This window comes from Cyrtonyx montezumae, unplaced genomic scaffold (assembly GCF_038088225.1).
Source record: "Cyrtonyx montezumae isolate F1298 unplaced genomic scaffold, pur_monq_1.0 scaffold_51, whole genome shotgun sequence".
Taxonomy (NCBI): Eukaryota; Metazoa; Chordata; class Aves; order Galliformes; family Odontophoridae; genus Cyrtonyx; species Cyrtonyx montezumae.
Window position 1 is genome coordinate 1,043,385 of NW_027072058.1, and position 12,047 is coordinate 1,055,431.

The window sequence follows — 12,047 nt, forward strand, 5'->3', positions numbered from 1 at the left end:
TTTAAAAAAATCCTTTTGGGTGGGGGAAAAACAGCCAACAAAGCCCAGACAAACGAGCAAACAGAAGGATGTCATGAAAAGAATATAAGCGTGTTGCTTATAGCTAAATGCATCAAGGAATTCAGAGTCTGTATGACTCTGATTTGATAACTTCATGTCATGGCATGACATTCATCACAGAGGAGTGGGACAGATTCCATTCAGAAACACAGATTGCAGTATAAATGGATGTCTGCTTAATGTTGCGTGCCTGTTAAAGTAACTCCTCTTTGCCTGGAGTTTTAAAGATGTGGGATGTAATTGGTTGGGCAAAAAAAGGAAGAGGTGGTGGAACTGAGTGTGAAAGCAGAGGTGTGGAAAGCAGGCGAGGCAAAAACATCAGAAGTACTTCAACTGTTTGAAAACATGGCATGATCTGCAAAACTCTACTGGAGGTTCAGCTGTGCTCTCACTTAAGGAAATTCAGTCCCTGTTTATGATCCTATACTATGTGTATTAGTGTATTTCAGTATGAGTGGTTGAACCTTGTAACTTCCATCTCTGTGTGCGTTCTGTGCTGGTTTCAGTGAGTTAGGTACGGCTCAGACTGCTGGTGGTTGGAGATCTGGCCCCAGATGGGCACACAATGGGAACCTGTGTGCAGAGCTGTCTGCCCATTACTTTTGTTAGCACTGAGCACCTCACAGATGAGTCACACTTGTTATTCTTCATGACCACCCTCTTCCAATCTTGCTTCTTAGGGGCTATTTGATTGCAGCACCTTCTGTTTTCCGGTCTGGTGTTGAGGAAGCTGTGAGTGTGACCATCTTCAATGCTGTCAAGGAGACAACGGTCCAGATTCAGTTAGTTGTGAAAGGAGAAACTGTGTCCAGGGCCCATGGAACTGTTCTGGGTACGTTCTTGTTCAGAACTTGAAAATTACTTTGAGATGCTCTGGGAGCACATCAGTGTCTCTTAATGAATTACTCTGGGTGACGACGCAGCTGGAACCAAACTAGTGTGTAACTCATTTACTGCTATTGTGCTGATGTGGTTTATATGTATGGGATCTCAAACTGCCTCATCTTTTTCTCTTTGGGAATGGCTGATAATTGATAACTAAATCAAGGGGAAGTTATGCTTACATGTGTGGTCATCATATGCCAAGGAGAAATCTTAGGTATGGCAGTATTCACTAACCAGAAGATATTCTGTTCGTTGGTTTTGCATGATTTGGTTTCAAAAATCCAGCCCCTTTCTACAGAAAAGTAATTAGTACCTTCCTGAGGAAATTAACACAGTCTCTCTTTCTTGTTCTAGATAAAGGAACGATCAAACTGAAGGTGAGTGTCAGTTATCATAAGCTATTTTTTTAATCAGAACATGAGGGGCTTTCCTTCAGCCACAGCAGACACTGATCTCTGAGTCATTAAGGCACAAACACGGGTCCCATTCTGGAGGCAACATCTGCAAGAGGATGGTAGGGAACCCAACAAAGTCTGTTCCATCAGAATCCAGCTGTCAAGCCCTTACACCTCTAAAGAAAATCAGTGGTTGCATCTGTGGCTCTATGCCATTTTACAGAAGTAGCAGCCCCTATTGCTGCGTGATGTATCTGGCTCTTGCCAGAAGCTGGTTGCATGTGGAAGAATCTTTGCCATGCAGTGTCATTAGGAAAGAAGTGTGACTGCTGCTGCATGGGGTGCAGGTGTCTGGGAGCAGGCCTGCTATGTTACTGCAGCACAGCACAGTGTGTCTGGATTCTAACAGAAAGAGATGGATAATTACTTTTCCTCTCCTTTACTGGACTTAGGTACAAATACATAAAGACCTTCAGTTCATCACGTTGCAAGAGGACATAAATAGACTGACATAATAGTAAGCAATCTGCAGTGGTACTGAGTGCTGTGAGCTCCTTTATCCAAAGCATGAACTTGCTGTAAAATCTGTGGTGTCTTAGCTGATTTTGATTTTATCAGGTTGTTGGTTTTTTTTTTTGTCTTGAATTATGGCCTGTAATTATAATATTTAATATTACCAGAGTAGTTTATTTTTTGATCTCATATCATCCAAATAGTCTTTTATTTCCCCGAGCAACTGGTTGAAAACGTGTGAGCACGCAGTGTTTTTGCCACCAGTTGAGCCACCCGTGTCCTTCAAACCGTGGTGATTTCCCCATGTGACATACTTTCTCCGCTGTAAGCTGTGCATAGGGATCAGACATTGCTTTACTTGAATGATGAAGAAAAGGCAGAAGAGAATTTCCTGCCATGTTTTTGCTGTGACTTTGCCTCCTTTGAAGGTTTTACAATGTAAAATATCTAGTATGATCTTCATTTTCTTCTTATTGCTAACACATAGCTGCACTGCAGTGCAGCGGGTGACTGCTCTTTGCTCGCTCGGAGTCCAGGGTAGTGGCTGTATTCCCAGTGGCATGGGGAAGCTTAAAAGCTTTCCTATTCTAACCCTATGGTTTGCTTGTTTTCTAGGTGCCTTCGGGACTTCGTGGACAGGGACATCTGAAAGTCTGGGGTAACCGGCACGTGACGGAGGAGGGCTACATTTTTCACAATTACACCACTGTAACTATTGATAGCAAAGGATCATCAGTTTTCATCCAAACTGATAAACCTGTCTATAAACCCAAACAGAAAGGTAAAGTGACCTCAGAACTTATCAGATGCTAGGGCTGCTTTCAAGCAGTCCTTCTCAAGGTGGGATCTTCTGTTCAGTGGCAGCTGTGATGAGCAGTGTGTTTTCTTTTCATTCTTTTAGTGTTGATAAACCTGTTCATGGTTACCTCGGACCTGAGACCAGTCAATGACAGGGTAAGGGAGGTCTTTGTATTTCACACTACAGTTGTGCTGTTACTTGCTCAGCAATTGGTCAGGAAGCAGAAATGTAGTCTTGTTTCATTCAGCCTTTCATTCTCTTCCTTTTTTTTTTCCCCTTTCAGATCGAAGCTTATGTAGTGGTGAGTATCTGCTGGTCATCTAGCACGTATGTTTTGTAGAGGCACAAGATTGTCATAGCTGTAAGAGGAATAAGTCTAACTTCCCAAGTCCATGGTGGCCATTCCCAGCTCTAACCTTGTCTCTATTCCTGTCTCTGACACATCTTTGTGCTGTCTTTTCTTTTGTTTTCTTAATCTCCAACAAGCATACTTTGTTTTCTACTTCAATTTGAGAAACTCATTCCCATTTTTCTGCCTGAGAAGAACTGGCTAGATTCACTGGGGGTTCATAAATGTAACAGACCCACTCAATTTCTCCCTTCTTTTCAATGCAGACACAATCCTATCCTTCATCTGGCTGGGCTGGTATAGCAGGGCCAATCTCATCTCTGCACCCACACATTATGATAGTGGAAAATAGAAATTCATGGCAAGGAAAGGGTGCTCCTGTCTTCTTCCTTATGAGGTGAATGAGAGGTTCCTTCTGTGTCTAGTCTTTTTTTAAGCCATATGTTTTTCTTTTGCTGTCAGCAAGTAGAATTCACTCTCTTCCTTTGTTTGCATTCTGTCACAGATTTAATGCTGACAAAGACAGCAAGATTAATTTCATCTGCCTTTGTCATCTAAAAATTGTCTTGTTAGTTATACTGCTCCCTCCATAAATTGGAAGAAAGCATCTTCAGAAGCCTGTTCATGCCATCCAAAATAGGTGCCTTAAGATAGGTGGAAGTTTGGCCCCTTGACAATGCTTACTTTATGCATTGGCAGTAGAAGCAGTGTCCTTAAACACACGCTGAATTTTAGAAAGCCAACACCTCCCAGTAAAATAACATCATGAATTTTTGGACAAAAGCTAATTACATATGATCCGTCAGTGAAACGTGTGTGTGCGTGTATACATAAATGTTTTATTTTACAAACTAAGATGAATGTATTAGTGATGCTCACTTTTGCTGTGATCTTTCTCATTCCTACACTGCTGTGCAGGATCCTCGGGGGTCTCGTATGATAGAGTGGAGCAATTTGAAGCCATTCTGTTGTGGTAAGTTCAAGATTATTTTAGCTCTGTGTGTTGTTATCTTTGCTAGAGATCACCAGCTGTTTGTGCTGAATTGTCTACAGTAAGCCTAGACAAGGGTTAATGAGTGATGGAGAGTTCACAGTGTGTTGTTTCTTTCTCAGGCATTGTGAATATGAGTTTTCCTTTGTCTGATCAGCCAGTGTTTGGAGAGTGGCTCATCTTTGCTGAAATGCAGGGGCATACATACAACAAATCCTTTGAAGTTCAGAAATATGGTAAGTTATCCAGATTGCCTTCACTATACCCCAAATGCATTTAGGACAGATCATGGTAAGAGGCTGTTTCTTGTTGATTCCTTCTCTGCTCAGTGGTGGTCTGTCCCTGTAGGGTTAACTGCCCTGCCCTCATCTGACCATAAGCAGTGATTTTGTCAGAGCTGCGTATGTAATTGCTAGAATCTGGACTGTGGGATCTCCTTGAAAAAGACTCTATTGTAATTTCCTTTTGTTGTAGTGTTACCAAAGTTTGAGTTGCTGATTGACCCACCTCGTTACATTCGTGACCTTTCGGCATGTGAAAAAGGAACTGTCCATGCCAGGTAGGAGCATACTGCAGATAGTTTCATCACTGTAGCTTGTAGTGCACACATAGTGCAGTCACTGGAGCTCAGATCTCATCTGCTGAAGACTTTTCAGATGATTTCCAGTGTAAGAGCCTTAATAAAACATGTTAAAATTAATAGGTTGGAAAAACTTCTGTGATTATTTTTTCTGTTTTCTAGATGTGCAAGTCACATGGTGCTAGCCTTGATATACTCAGGGAAACAGAAAATAGCTGGAAGTTATTCATTATCTTCTTTCCATTTCAGATATACATTTGGAAAACCAGTGACAGGAAAGTTAATTGTCAATATGACTATAAATGGTGTAGGGTATTACAGGCATGAAGTGGGACACCCTGTCCTCAAGACCACCCAGGTGAGGGAGACCATTGAGTCAGCTGCAATAAAATGCCTCATCTGTACTCTTTGAAGTTAATACTACAGCTCTACTTTATGTCACTGATGGGAGCTTAGAAAATAAATGGGTACAGCATAGTAAATACACGTATATTACGTGTTTTTACAATGCGTGCTATGATTTGGGGGAAAGAGAACTTGGTGTACTGTTAATCTTGTTGAGGGGACAAGGGAGAACATGAGTGAGAGATGGGGACTGAGCTGGTCCAGACTATGGATGAGGGAGGAAAATGAAACCAACAAAAACCCACTTGCTTTCTTTCCTCCTGCTCCCGTTAGTTCCCCCACGCCACACAACCTTTAAAAGTACTGCTGCAAATTCCTGTTGAATGCCTACGTTTTAGATTTGGCTTCCAGATGCTTTTTGAATGCGTGTGCAAACTTGTGTTTCCGTTCCCTGGTACACTTGGTAGATTGATGGCTCTGCTGTGTTCGATGTGTGTGTGAAAGACATGATGCCCGCTGATGTTCCGGAGCATTTTCGAGGCACGGTCAATATCTGGGCCACGGTGGTCAGCTCTGATGGGAGCAAGCAGATCACATTTGATGACTCAACGCCTGTTCAGAAACAGCTGATTGATATCAAGTACTCCAAGGACACCAGGAAGCAGTTCAAACCTGGACTGCCTTACAAAGGAAAGGTAAGACTGGAAATAGAGATAACCAACGTGTAGTTGATGTGAAATTCTACAGACCTGGTTTAAAATATTACATCATCTTCTGGTGTGTTTTTCCCACCTGTGGTTTCTGTCATTGGCCAGAGTTTCAAACAAAGTAAAACGTGTTCTGTGCATGAAATATTGTGTAGGTGGAAGTCACTTACCCCGATGGAAGTCCAGCTGATGGAGTCACTATTCGGATTAAAGCTGAGCTCACACCGAAGGACAATGTTTACACAAGTGAACTGGTATCAAGAAATGGCCTCGTGGAGTTTGAAATCCCTTCCATTCCTACAGCTGCCCAATATGTCTGGCTGGAGGTGGGTGAAAGCTCTTTATAGGATTAGTGGGCTTTAATGTAACTAATCTTGTCAAACCTGCACTTTAAGTCTTTGCTACAAACAGGAAATTAATGCCTTTTACCTTAGACTTATTGACTTAAGTGCAACAAATGCTTGCTTTTTTCTTACTGCTAATAGAACAGATGTTTATAGCCATTATGAAGAGGCAACTTCTCCAAATACAGTTTGACACAGTAATAATGGTCCAACGTTTTGAGAATACTGTTGCTAGGTAAAGTTGACCATAGGGATAATATAAAATGGGAAATGGGGATAAAGTCAGAATCAGACTTCGTATTCGTGAATAACATTCAGACATAACTTTCGTTAAGACCAAAGTGACAGCAATTGATGGGAGACCATCTGGGGACCAGTATCTGCCAAACTACTTGTCCATCAGTAGCTGGTACTCGCCCAGCAAGTGTCACATCCAGCTCCAGGCACCAGATAAACCTTTCCAGGTATGTTGGCTTCATACTCCATTATGGCAACAGCTGCATTTCTTGGCTTTCTGCACTTTGCTCTAATTAAATATTTCCAGCCACTTCTGTTTCCTGGGGTGCTGGACTGTTGTTGATTCTACTACAAAGGCTGAAGTAGCTGCAGAGAAGCTCTGTTACTAATACGTTGTTTCTCTGGAGCTCTGCTTAGGTCTCAGCTAGGTTTGTTCAGTCTTCTAGCTCTTGAACTTATGCATAATCTTGTTTTCTTAGGTAGCTTTGTAGGATCCTCTCTAAAAGTGTATTCTTCTGTATAGAAGTTGTGATGACTTTAGTCTAGTGCGAGGGACCTGATTTAGCCATGATTTCTATTGCATCCTGTTTTGCTGAGAGTTGTTTGGGATTTGCTCTCTGCCAAGGAAGAGGTGCATCTCTGAGGGACTGCACGCTGCTCTGTGAAAAGCATTGTGGAATTTGGCAATACTTACACAGTTTTCTGTTATCAGCAGAGCTGTCAGGTTGGTTTCAGTCTCATGGTATCTGAATAAGAGCATTTTTTTTATCATTGCATTTCATGGTAGTTTAATGGGTAATTAATCTTTTACAAGTTTCCTGAGGTATGGAAAGGGGATTATATGCTACTAATCTGAACACATTGTTCTTATTATAACCTGATTAGAACTAATTCTTCTGTGGGAAAGCTAGGAGTTGGATGACCAGCTGATGTGGGAACTGTTTCCCTGCTTTGCCAGCTCTTACTGGGTGTTCCAATTAGCTACATTCATCTTTTAATGGATTGTTTCATCATTTCCACTGGGGAACTCTTAATACTTCAAATATTTAATGTCACGAGGTTCTTCTTGGACTCTGTGGCATTCTGGTTGTATTTAACCATTACTAGTCCCTTGTATTTGAGTCCTTGCCTTTTTGGTTCATGTTGTTAGCGCTGAGGAAAGATGTTTTCCAAAATATGTCATTGGAATTTAACACTTATATTCAGTCTTAGGTGGACGTTGTTTGCTTTAAATGGCAAGAGGGTCAGGAGTGGCATTTGGTGAAGAAATGCTGCATAACGTAACTCTGCATAATCCAGAATCAAGAAGCTTATGTTTTTTGAGGAAAGCTGGCTGTGTATTGCTCAGACTTTCATCATTCCTAGTAACCTGACAGACTGCTCTCTCAGTACTAGATTGACAGTGAAAGTAATCGCCATGTTTAATCTCAGTTAAACAGCAAAGACTACCAAACACATCTCTTCCCACCCCCAACACATCTTTCTGTTTTGGGCTAGGCCACTGAAGGGATGTCTAAAATTCAACCAATTCTGACAGCTGCTCTGTGCCAAAAGGCTTAGCTTCCAGGATTCCAGAGATTCCTCTATTGTTTTCATTAATGCATGCAACCCCCCAGCCCATTCTCTTGCTAGATCTGTAGGCAGTGAAGAGCTGAACACAGGACCCTTTTTACTGTGAAGAATGTCAGTCTGTGAAAACAGTGCTAATGTAATATTCTTTTTCAATGAACGCATTTCTTAGAAGAAGGGTCACATCTCTTTTGGATTGAAACTCAAATAGATTTTTGTATTTTATAAATAAAAAGCATGCCTTGTAAAAGACCAGATGTTTTGCTTTTCCGTCTCTGAGTACAGGTAGGAGAGGAGGCTTGGATTGCAGTGAAGTCCACGTGTCCTTGCAACTTCACTCTTCATTATGAAGTGGCATCGCGAGGTAACATTGTCCTTTCAGGGCTGCAGCCCAGCAACATCACTCAGCAGAGGAGCAAAAGAGCCACATTTCCCTCTGAGAAGAATATCGATGTCACTCATTTCCCAGGATCAGGTAATTAGTATCAGAAACACAAGTTCTATCCTATTTTCTGGGAAAAAAATGCACCTTTCTACAATCCTTAAGTATGCTCTTGTTTGAATTGGATGCCTCTTAATAACAGGCATAAAGTAACTGTGCAAGAGAAGTAGTGATAACTTGCTTGGTAACTTTACCACTTGTTTCCTTGATTGTATGTTATTAACACTGGATAATCATTCTCCATCCATCTTTTCCATATCACACAAATACTAATTGCCTATCAGCTTACGTAAGTCAGAGGGGAAGGGAAGGAAGGGGAAAGATGTAGGGCCCCAAAATAACTCATGCAGCAGGAACAAGGGAAGAATGCAGGTCCTTGGTGGAGGGTTCTGTGCCTTTCAGCATTTGGGAAGGGCAGGGGGAGGGTGATTCTGGTGAATAACACTGCCATTTCTTCAATTTGTGTTGTAGCACCTACCAGTATCCCTGCAGCAGAGGTTGAAGTCTGCATGACCTTCCTCCGTTTCTCAGTATCTCACAACATGGCTCCCTTGGGCCGACTGCTGGTGTATTACGTCAGGGAGAATGGAGAAGGGGTCACAGACAGCCTGCAGTTCTCCGTGCAGGCCACCTTTGAAAATCAGGTATTGGCAGTGCAGCAAGTGGAGAGGAGGGGATGGTATCTCCATTGCTCCTAGTTTTCTTGTGCTGAGCAGCAGCTGAGATGATGGGGTTTAATGTTAAATTCCTAGGTTGCAGTGGCTCTTTCAGCAAATGAGACCAGACCTGGTGATGTTGTGAACATCAAGGTCAGAGCTGCAAAATCAAGCTGTGTTTGCATTGCCACTGTGGATAAGAGCGTCTACTTGCTGAAGACAGGTTTTCAGCTGACAGCCAGTCAGGTAAAATGAAGGTTAAGGCACTGATGTCTTTCTCTCTTAATGCCCTTATCTGCACTTGGCCTTTAGTAAGCAGCCCTTCTATATGAACACAACACTCTCCTTACTCTACAGGTTTTCAAAGAGCTTGCAGAGTATGATGTGTCTGATGCTTTTGGAGCTCCAAAGGAGGAAGGGCACTTCTGGTGGCCAGGCATGTCCTCACGTAGACGCCGTAGATCTTCTGTCTTTCCCTGGCACTGGGACGTCACCAAGGATGCTCGCTTCGCCTTTACAGTAGGAAGAATCGGCCTCAACTCTCTCTGGAGTGTCTTGTTGCTGGATGTTTTATGTTCTCTCCGTAGGCTTCCCATGCTGACCACTCTTAAAGATAGACTGGGCTGGAGAAACAACGTTGTGTTTAATGTTTTAGGCTCTTTTCATTTTTAATCCACGCAGTTGCTAATAATAATGATCCTTGCTTCCTCTGTGTCTTTTCATTCCTTTCATCCTTTCTGCATATTTAGCTAAACTGTTTTATTGTATTGTCTTAAAACCTATAATCTCCCACATATTCTGTCTCTTAATCATGAGATCTAAATCTTCCTTTAATACAGTCTGCTGCAGGAGTCATTGCTCTTTCTCCTCTCCTTGATCCATTGGGGTTTTTGTTCTGATGTGGCTTTTTTTCCTCTTATTGAGAGGCATAAACTGCTGGGAAAAGAGCCATGTGTTGGTAGCTGGTGTGTGTGTGCATTGGTGGATACCTGGTTTGTAATACTTGTGTATGTGCAGGATGACAAAGCCCGTGCTCCCTTTGGAGCCTGGGAGCTGCTGTCTCTTATGAATAAGTGCATTTAGGGGACAGAACTGGCAGACAGAGTGAATTCTGTGCTCTTACTGTGAAGCTGTGCGGACAGTTTCCATTTTGCTTGGCATTTCTGGTGGAGCAGAACTGGGGATGTTTGACGTGAGCGATGCCTGCTAACTGCAGCAGAACACACTGGAAACTTTTAGGAAGGGTAAAAAGCTGTAATGTAATATTCCAGGGGAAAAATATGTGGATTAATCTTTCACCTGCAGTTACCTGACAGACACGTCCCTGGTAGCATTAGATATTGGTGAAATGCATTTTTCAAACAAACGAGAGCTTTCTCGTGAAGACCTCTGCTGATGAAGTACCTGAATATTTTCACATCAAAGGTCATTTTAATCTTCCATGAAATCCTTAAGAAGTCCTCAGTTTTAAATTAAACTTTACCCTGTAAATGTCAGAATAAGTCTGGAGGGATTCTACTCAGGAAAGTTTTTATTGGTACGTTTAATTATTTTTTTTCTTTTTTGTCTGTTTCTTTATTGCCTTCATTTTATTACCTAGGAAACCGGCCTGGTTGTGATGACTGACACAGTCAGCTTAAACCACAGGCAGAATGGAGGCATGTACACAGATGAGGCTGTCCCAGCTTTTCAGCCTCATACTGGGACATTGGTGGCTACGATGCGTTCTAAAATGGCACAGAGGTAACTCTGATTTATTACTTTTTTTTCCCACACCCCTCGAGGAAATAGCTCAGTTGAGACAAAGTGGTGTTGGGAAAACATCTTCAGCTGTGTTGGTAGATATAACAAAGATTACGAATGACAGCTCTGGAAAAAAAAAGTCTAAGGAATATTCTTTGAAAGGACAGTTCATTGGTTTGTTTTCTGTGAGTTAGTTGCTGCTTGTCCGTGTGTGCATGCTAGCCCTGATTTTGCAGAGATGCTTGATGCTTGGATGGTAGACAGAATAGAATGAGGGATTGCATGAAGAAAAAGCCATGAAGCACTTCAACTTATGCTGCAAAGTGAGGACTTGCCTTCCCTTTCTAATTTCAACCAACTGATGGTCTCATTTTAAGTAGGGTGAGTTTTGGAGATTGGTTAAAGATAAAAAGATATTTATTATCTTGGCTGTAAAATCAGAAAAAATCATGAAAATATCAAGGTAATTCCAAGTGGAAGAAAGAGAGGGTAATGTAAGGAAGTGGTTGCAGTTGTTGATTTTAGTAAGGCCCTATGACGACGTCATGGGAAGTCATGTACTGTACATATTTCCTTCAGTTTTGCATCGTGAATGAATTTGGACTCAAACTCTAAAATTTTGTTTAGATTATACACCAGGAGTGTTTAATATGTGTGCACACAGTGAGTTGAGGAGGCTGTGTAATTTGTGCTATGAATTATACACCCATTCACTCTGTCACAATTCTGTGCTAGTGAGAGTTTTGTTTGATCACCTGTTTTGATCACCATTGGGTTGATAACCCCAACTTTACCGGCTGACGTCCAAACTATCTTAAAGAATTGATTGCCAAAGATTTATTTCTACTTCTAGCAGAGCAGAGAAGAGAAAAAGAACCTTCTTTCCAGAAACATGGATATGGCACTGCCTCAATGTCAGGTACAAATGGGAAATTCCTTTAATTACACTCAATGGGTCGTGTCCTCTTTAACTGCAGAAAGCAGTGTGCCTTAAAGCATGCTACGGTGTTAATTTGGTTTTTGTTCTTCATCATTACTGCTTTAATTTGTAATCCTTCTTTGTAATGGTAGTCCATAAGTGTCATCATCTGCTGTTGCTGCTGGTGGTGTTCATTTCCATGTCTGTTCCAGCATCAGTTGCAATACTGTAGTGATAAAAAGATCTTAGTGATATGTACGTAGAGGTGGAGGCAGAATGGCTGCTTCTGCAAGTGCTGCTCAGGCACTGCTGAGCATTCTGTACTGACTGCTTTCCAAATTGTGCTGAGTTTGTCCTTTCTCTTCCATCTCGTGCTAGAGCATCTCCCTCTAATCTCAATTTATTACACAATAAATCTTGTTTTTCATCTGATACAACTGGAATTAAAATGGATAATAGATAATTTTTACCAGGAACAACACATCTGGGGTAATGTGAAGTAACCATTGAAAG

General features: G+C 41.7%; 1 protein-coding gene across 1 annotated transcript in view; it reads left to right on the forward strand.

Annotated features, from left to right (window-relative positions):
• Positions 1–12,047, forward strand: part of CPAMD8 (C3 and PZP like alpha-2-macroglobulin domain containing 8) — a 39,288-nt gene that overhangs the window by 1,782 nt on the left and 25,459 nt on the right. The window contains exons 2-19 of the mRNA XM_065748677.1: positions 741–892; positions 1,300–1,322; positions 2,469–2,634; positions 2,755–2,807; positions 2,936–2,953; positions 3,920–3,974; positions 4,115–4,228; positions 4,467–4,551; positions 4,822–4,930; positions 5,385–5,612; positions 5,780–5,950; positions 6,304–6,432; positions 8,060–8,249; positions 8,688–8,860; positions 8,969–9,118; positions 9,230–9,391; positions 10,473–10,615; positions 11,472–11,534. Of these exons, the coding sequence (XP_065604749.1) occupies positions 741–892; positions 1,300–1,322; positions 2,469–2,634; positions 2,755–2,807; positions 2,936–2,953; positions 3,920–3,974; positions 4,115–4,228; positions 4,467–4,551; positions 4,822–4,930; positions 5,385–5,612; positions 5,780–5,950; positions 6,304–6,432; positions 8,060–8,249; positions 8,688–8,860; positions 8,969–9,118; positions 9,230–9,391; positions 10,473–10,615; positions 11,472–11,534 (2,184 nt within the window). The remainder of the gene's footprint in view (positions 1–740; positions 893–1,299; positions 1,323–2,468; positions 2,635–2,754; positions 2,808–2,935; positions 2,954–3,919; positions 3,975–4,114; positions 4,229–4,466; positions 4,552–4,821; positions 4,931–5,384; positions 5,613–5,779; positions 5,951–6,303; positions 6,433–8,059; positions 8,250–8,687; positions 8,861–8,968; positions 9,119–9,229; positions 9,392–10,472; positions 10,616–11,471; positions 11,535–12,047) is intronic.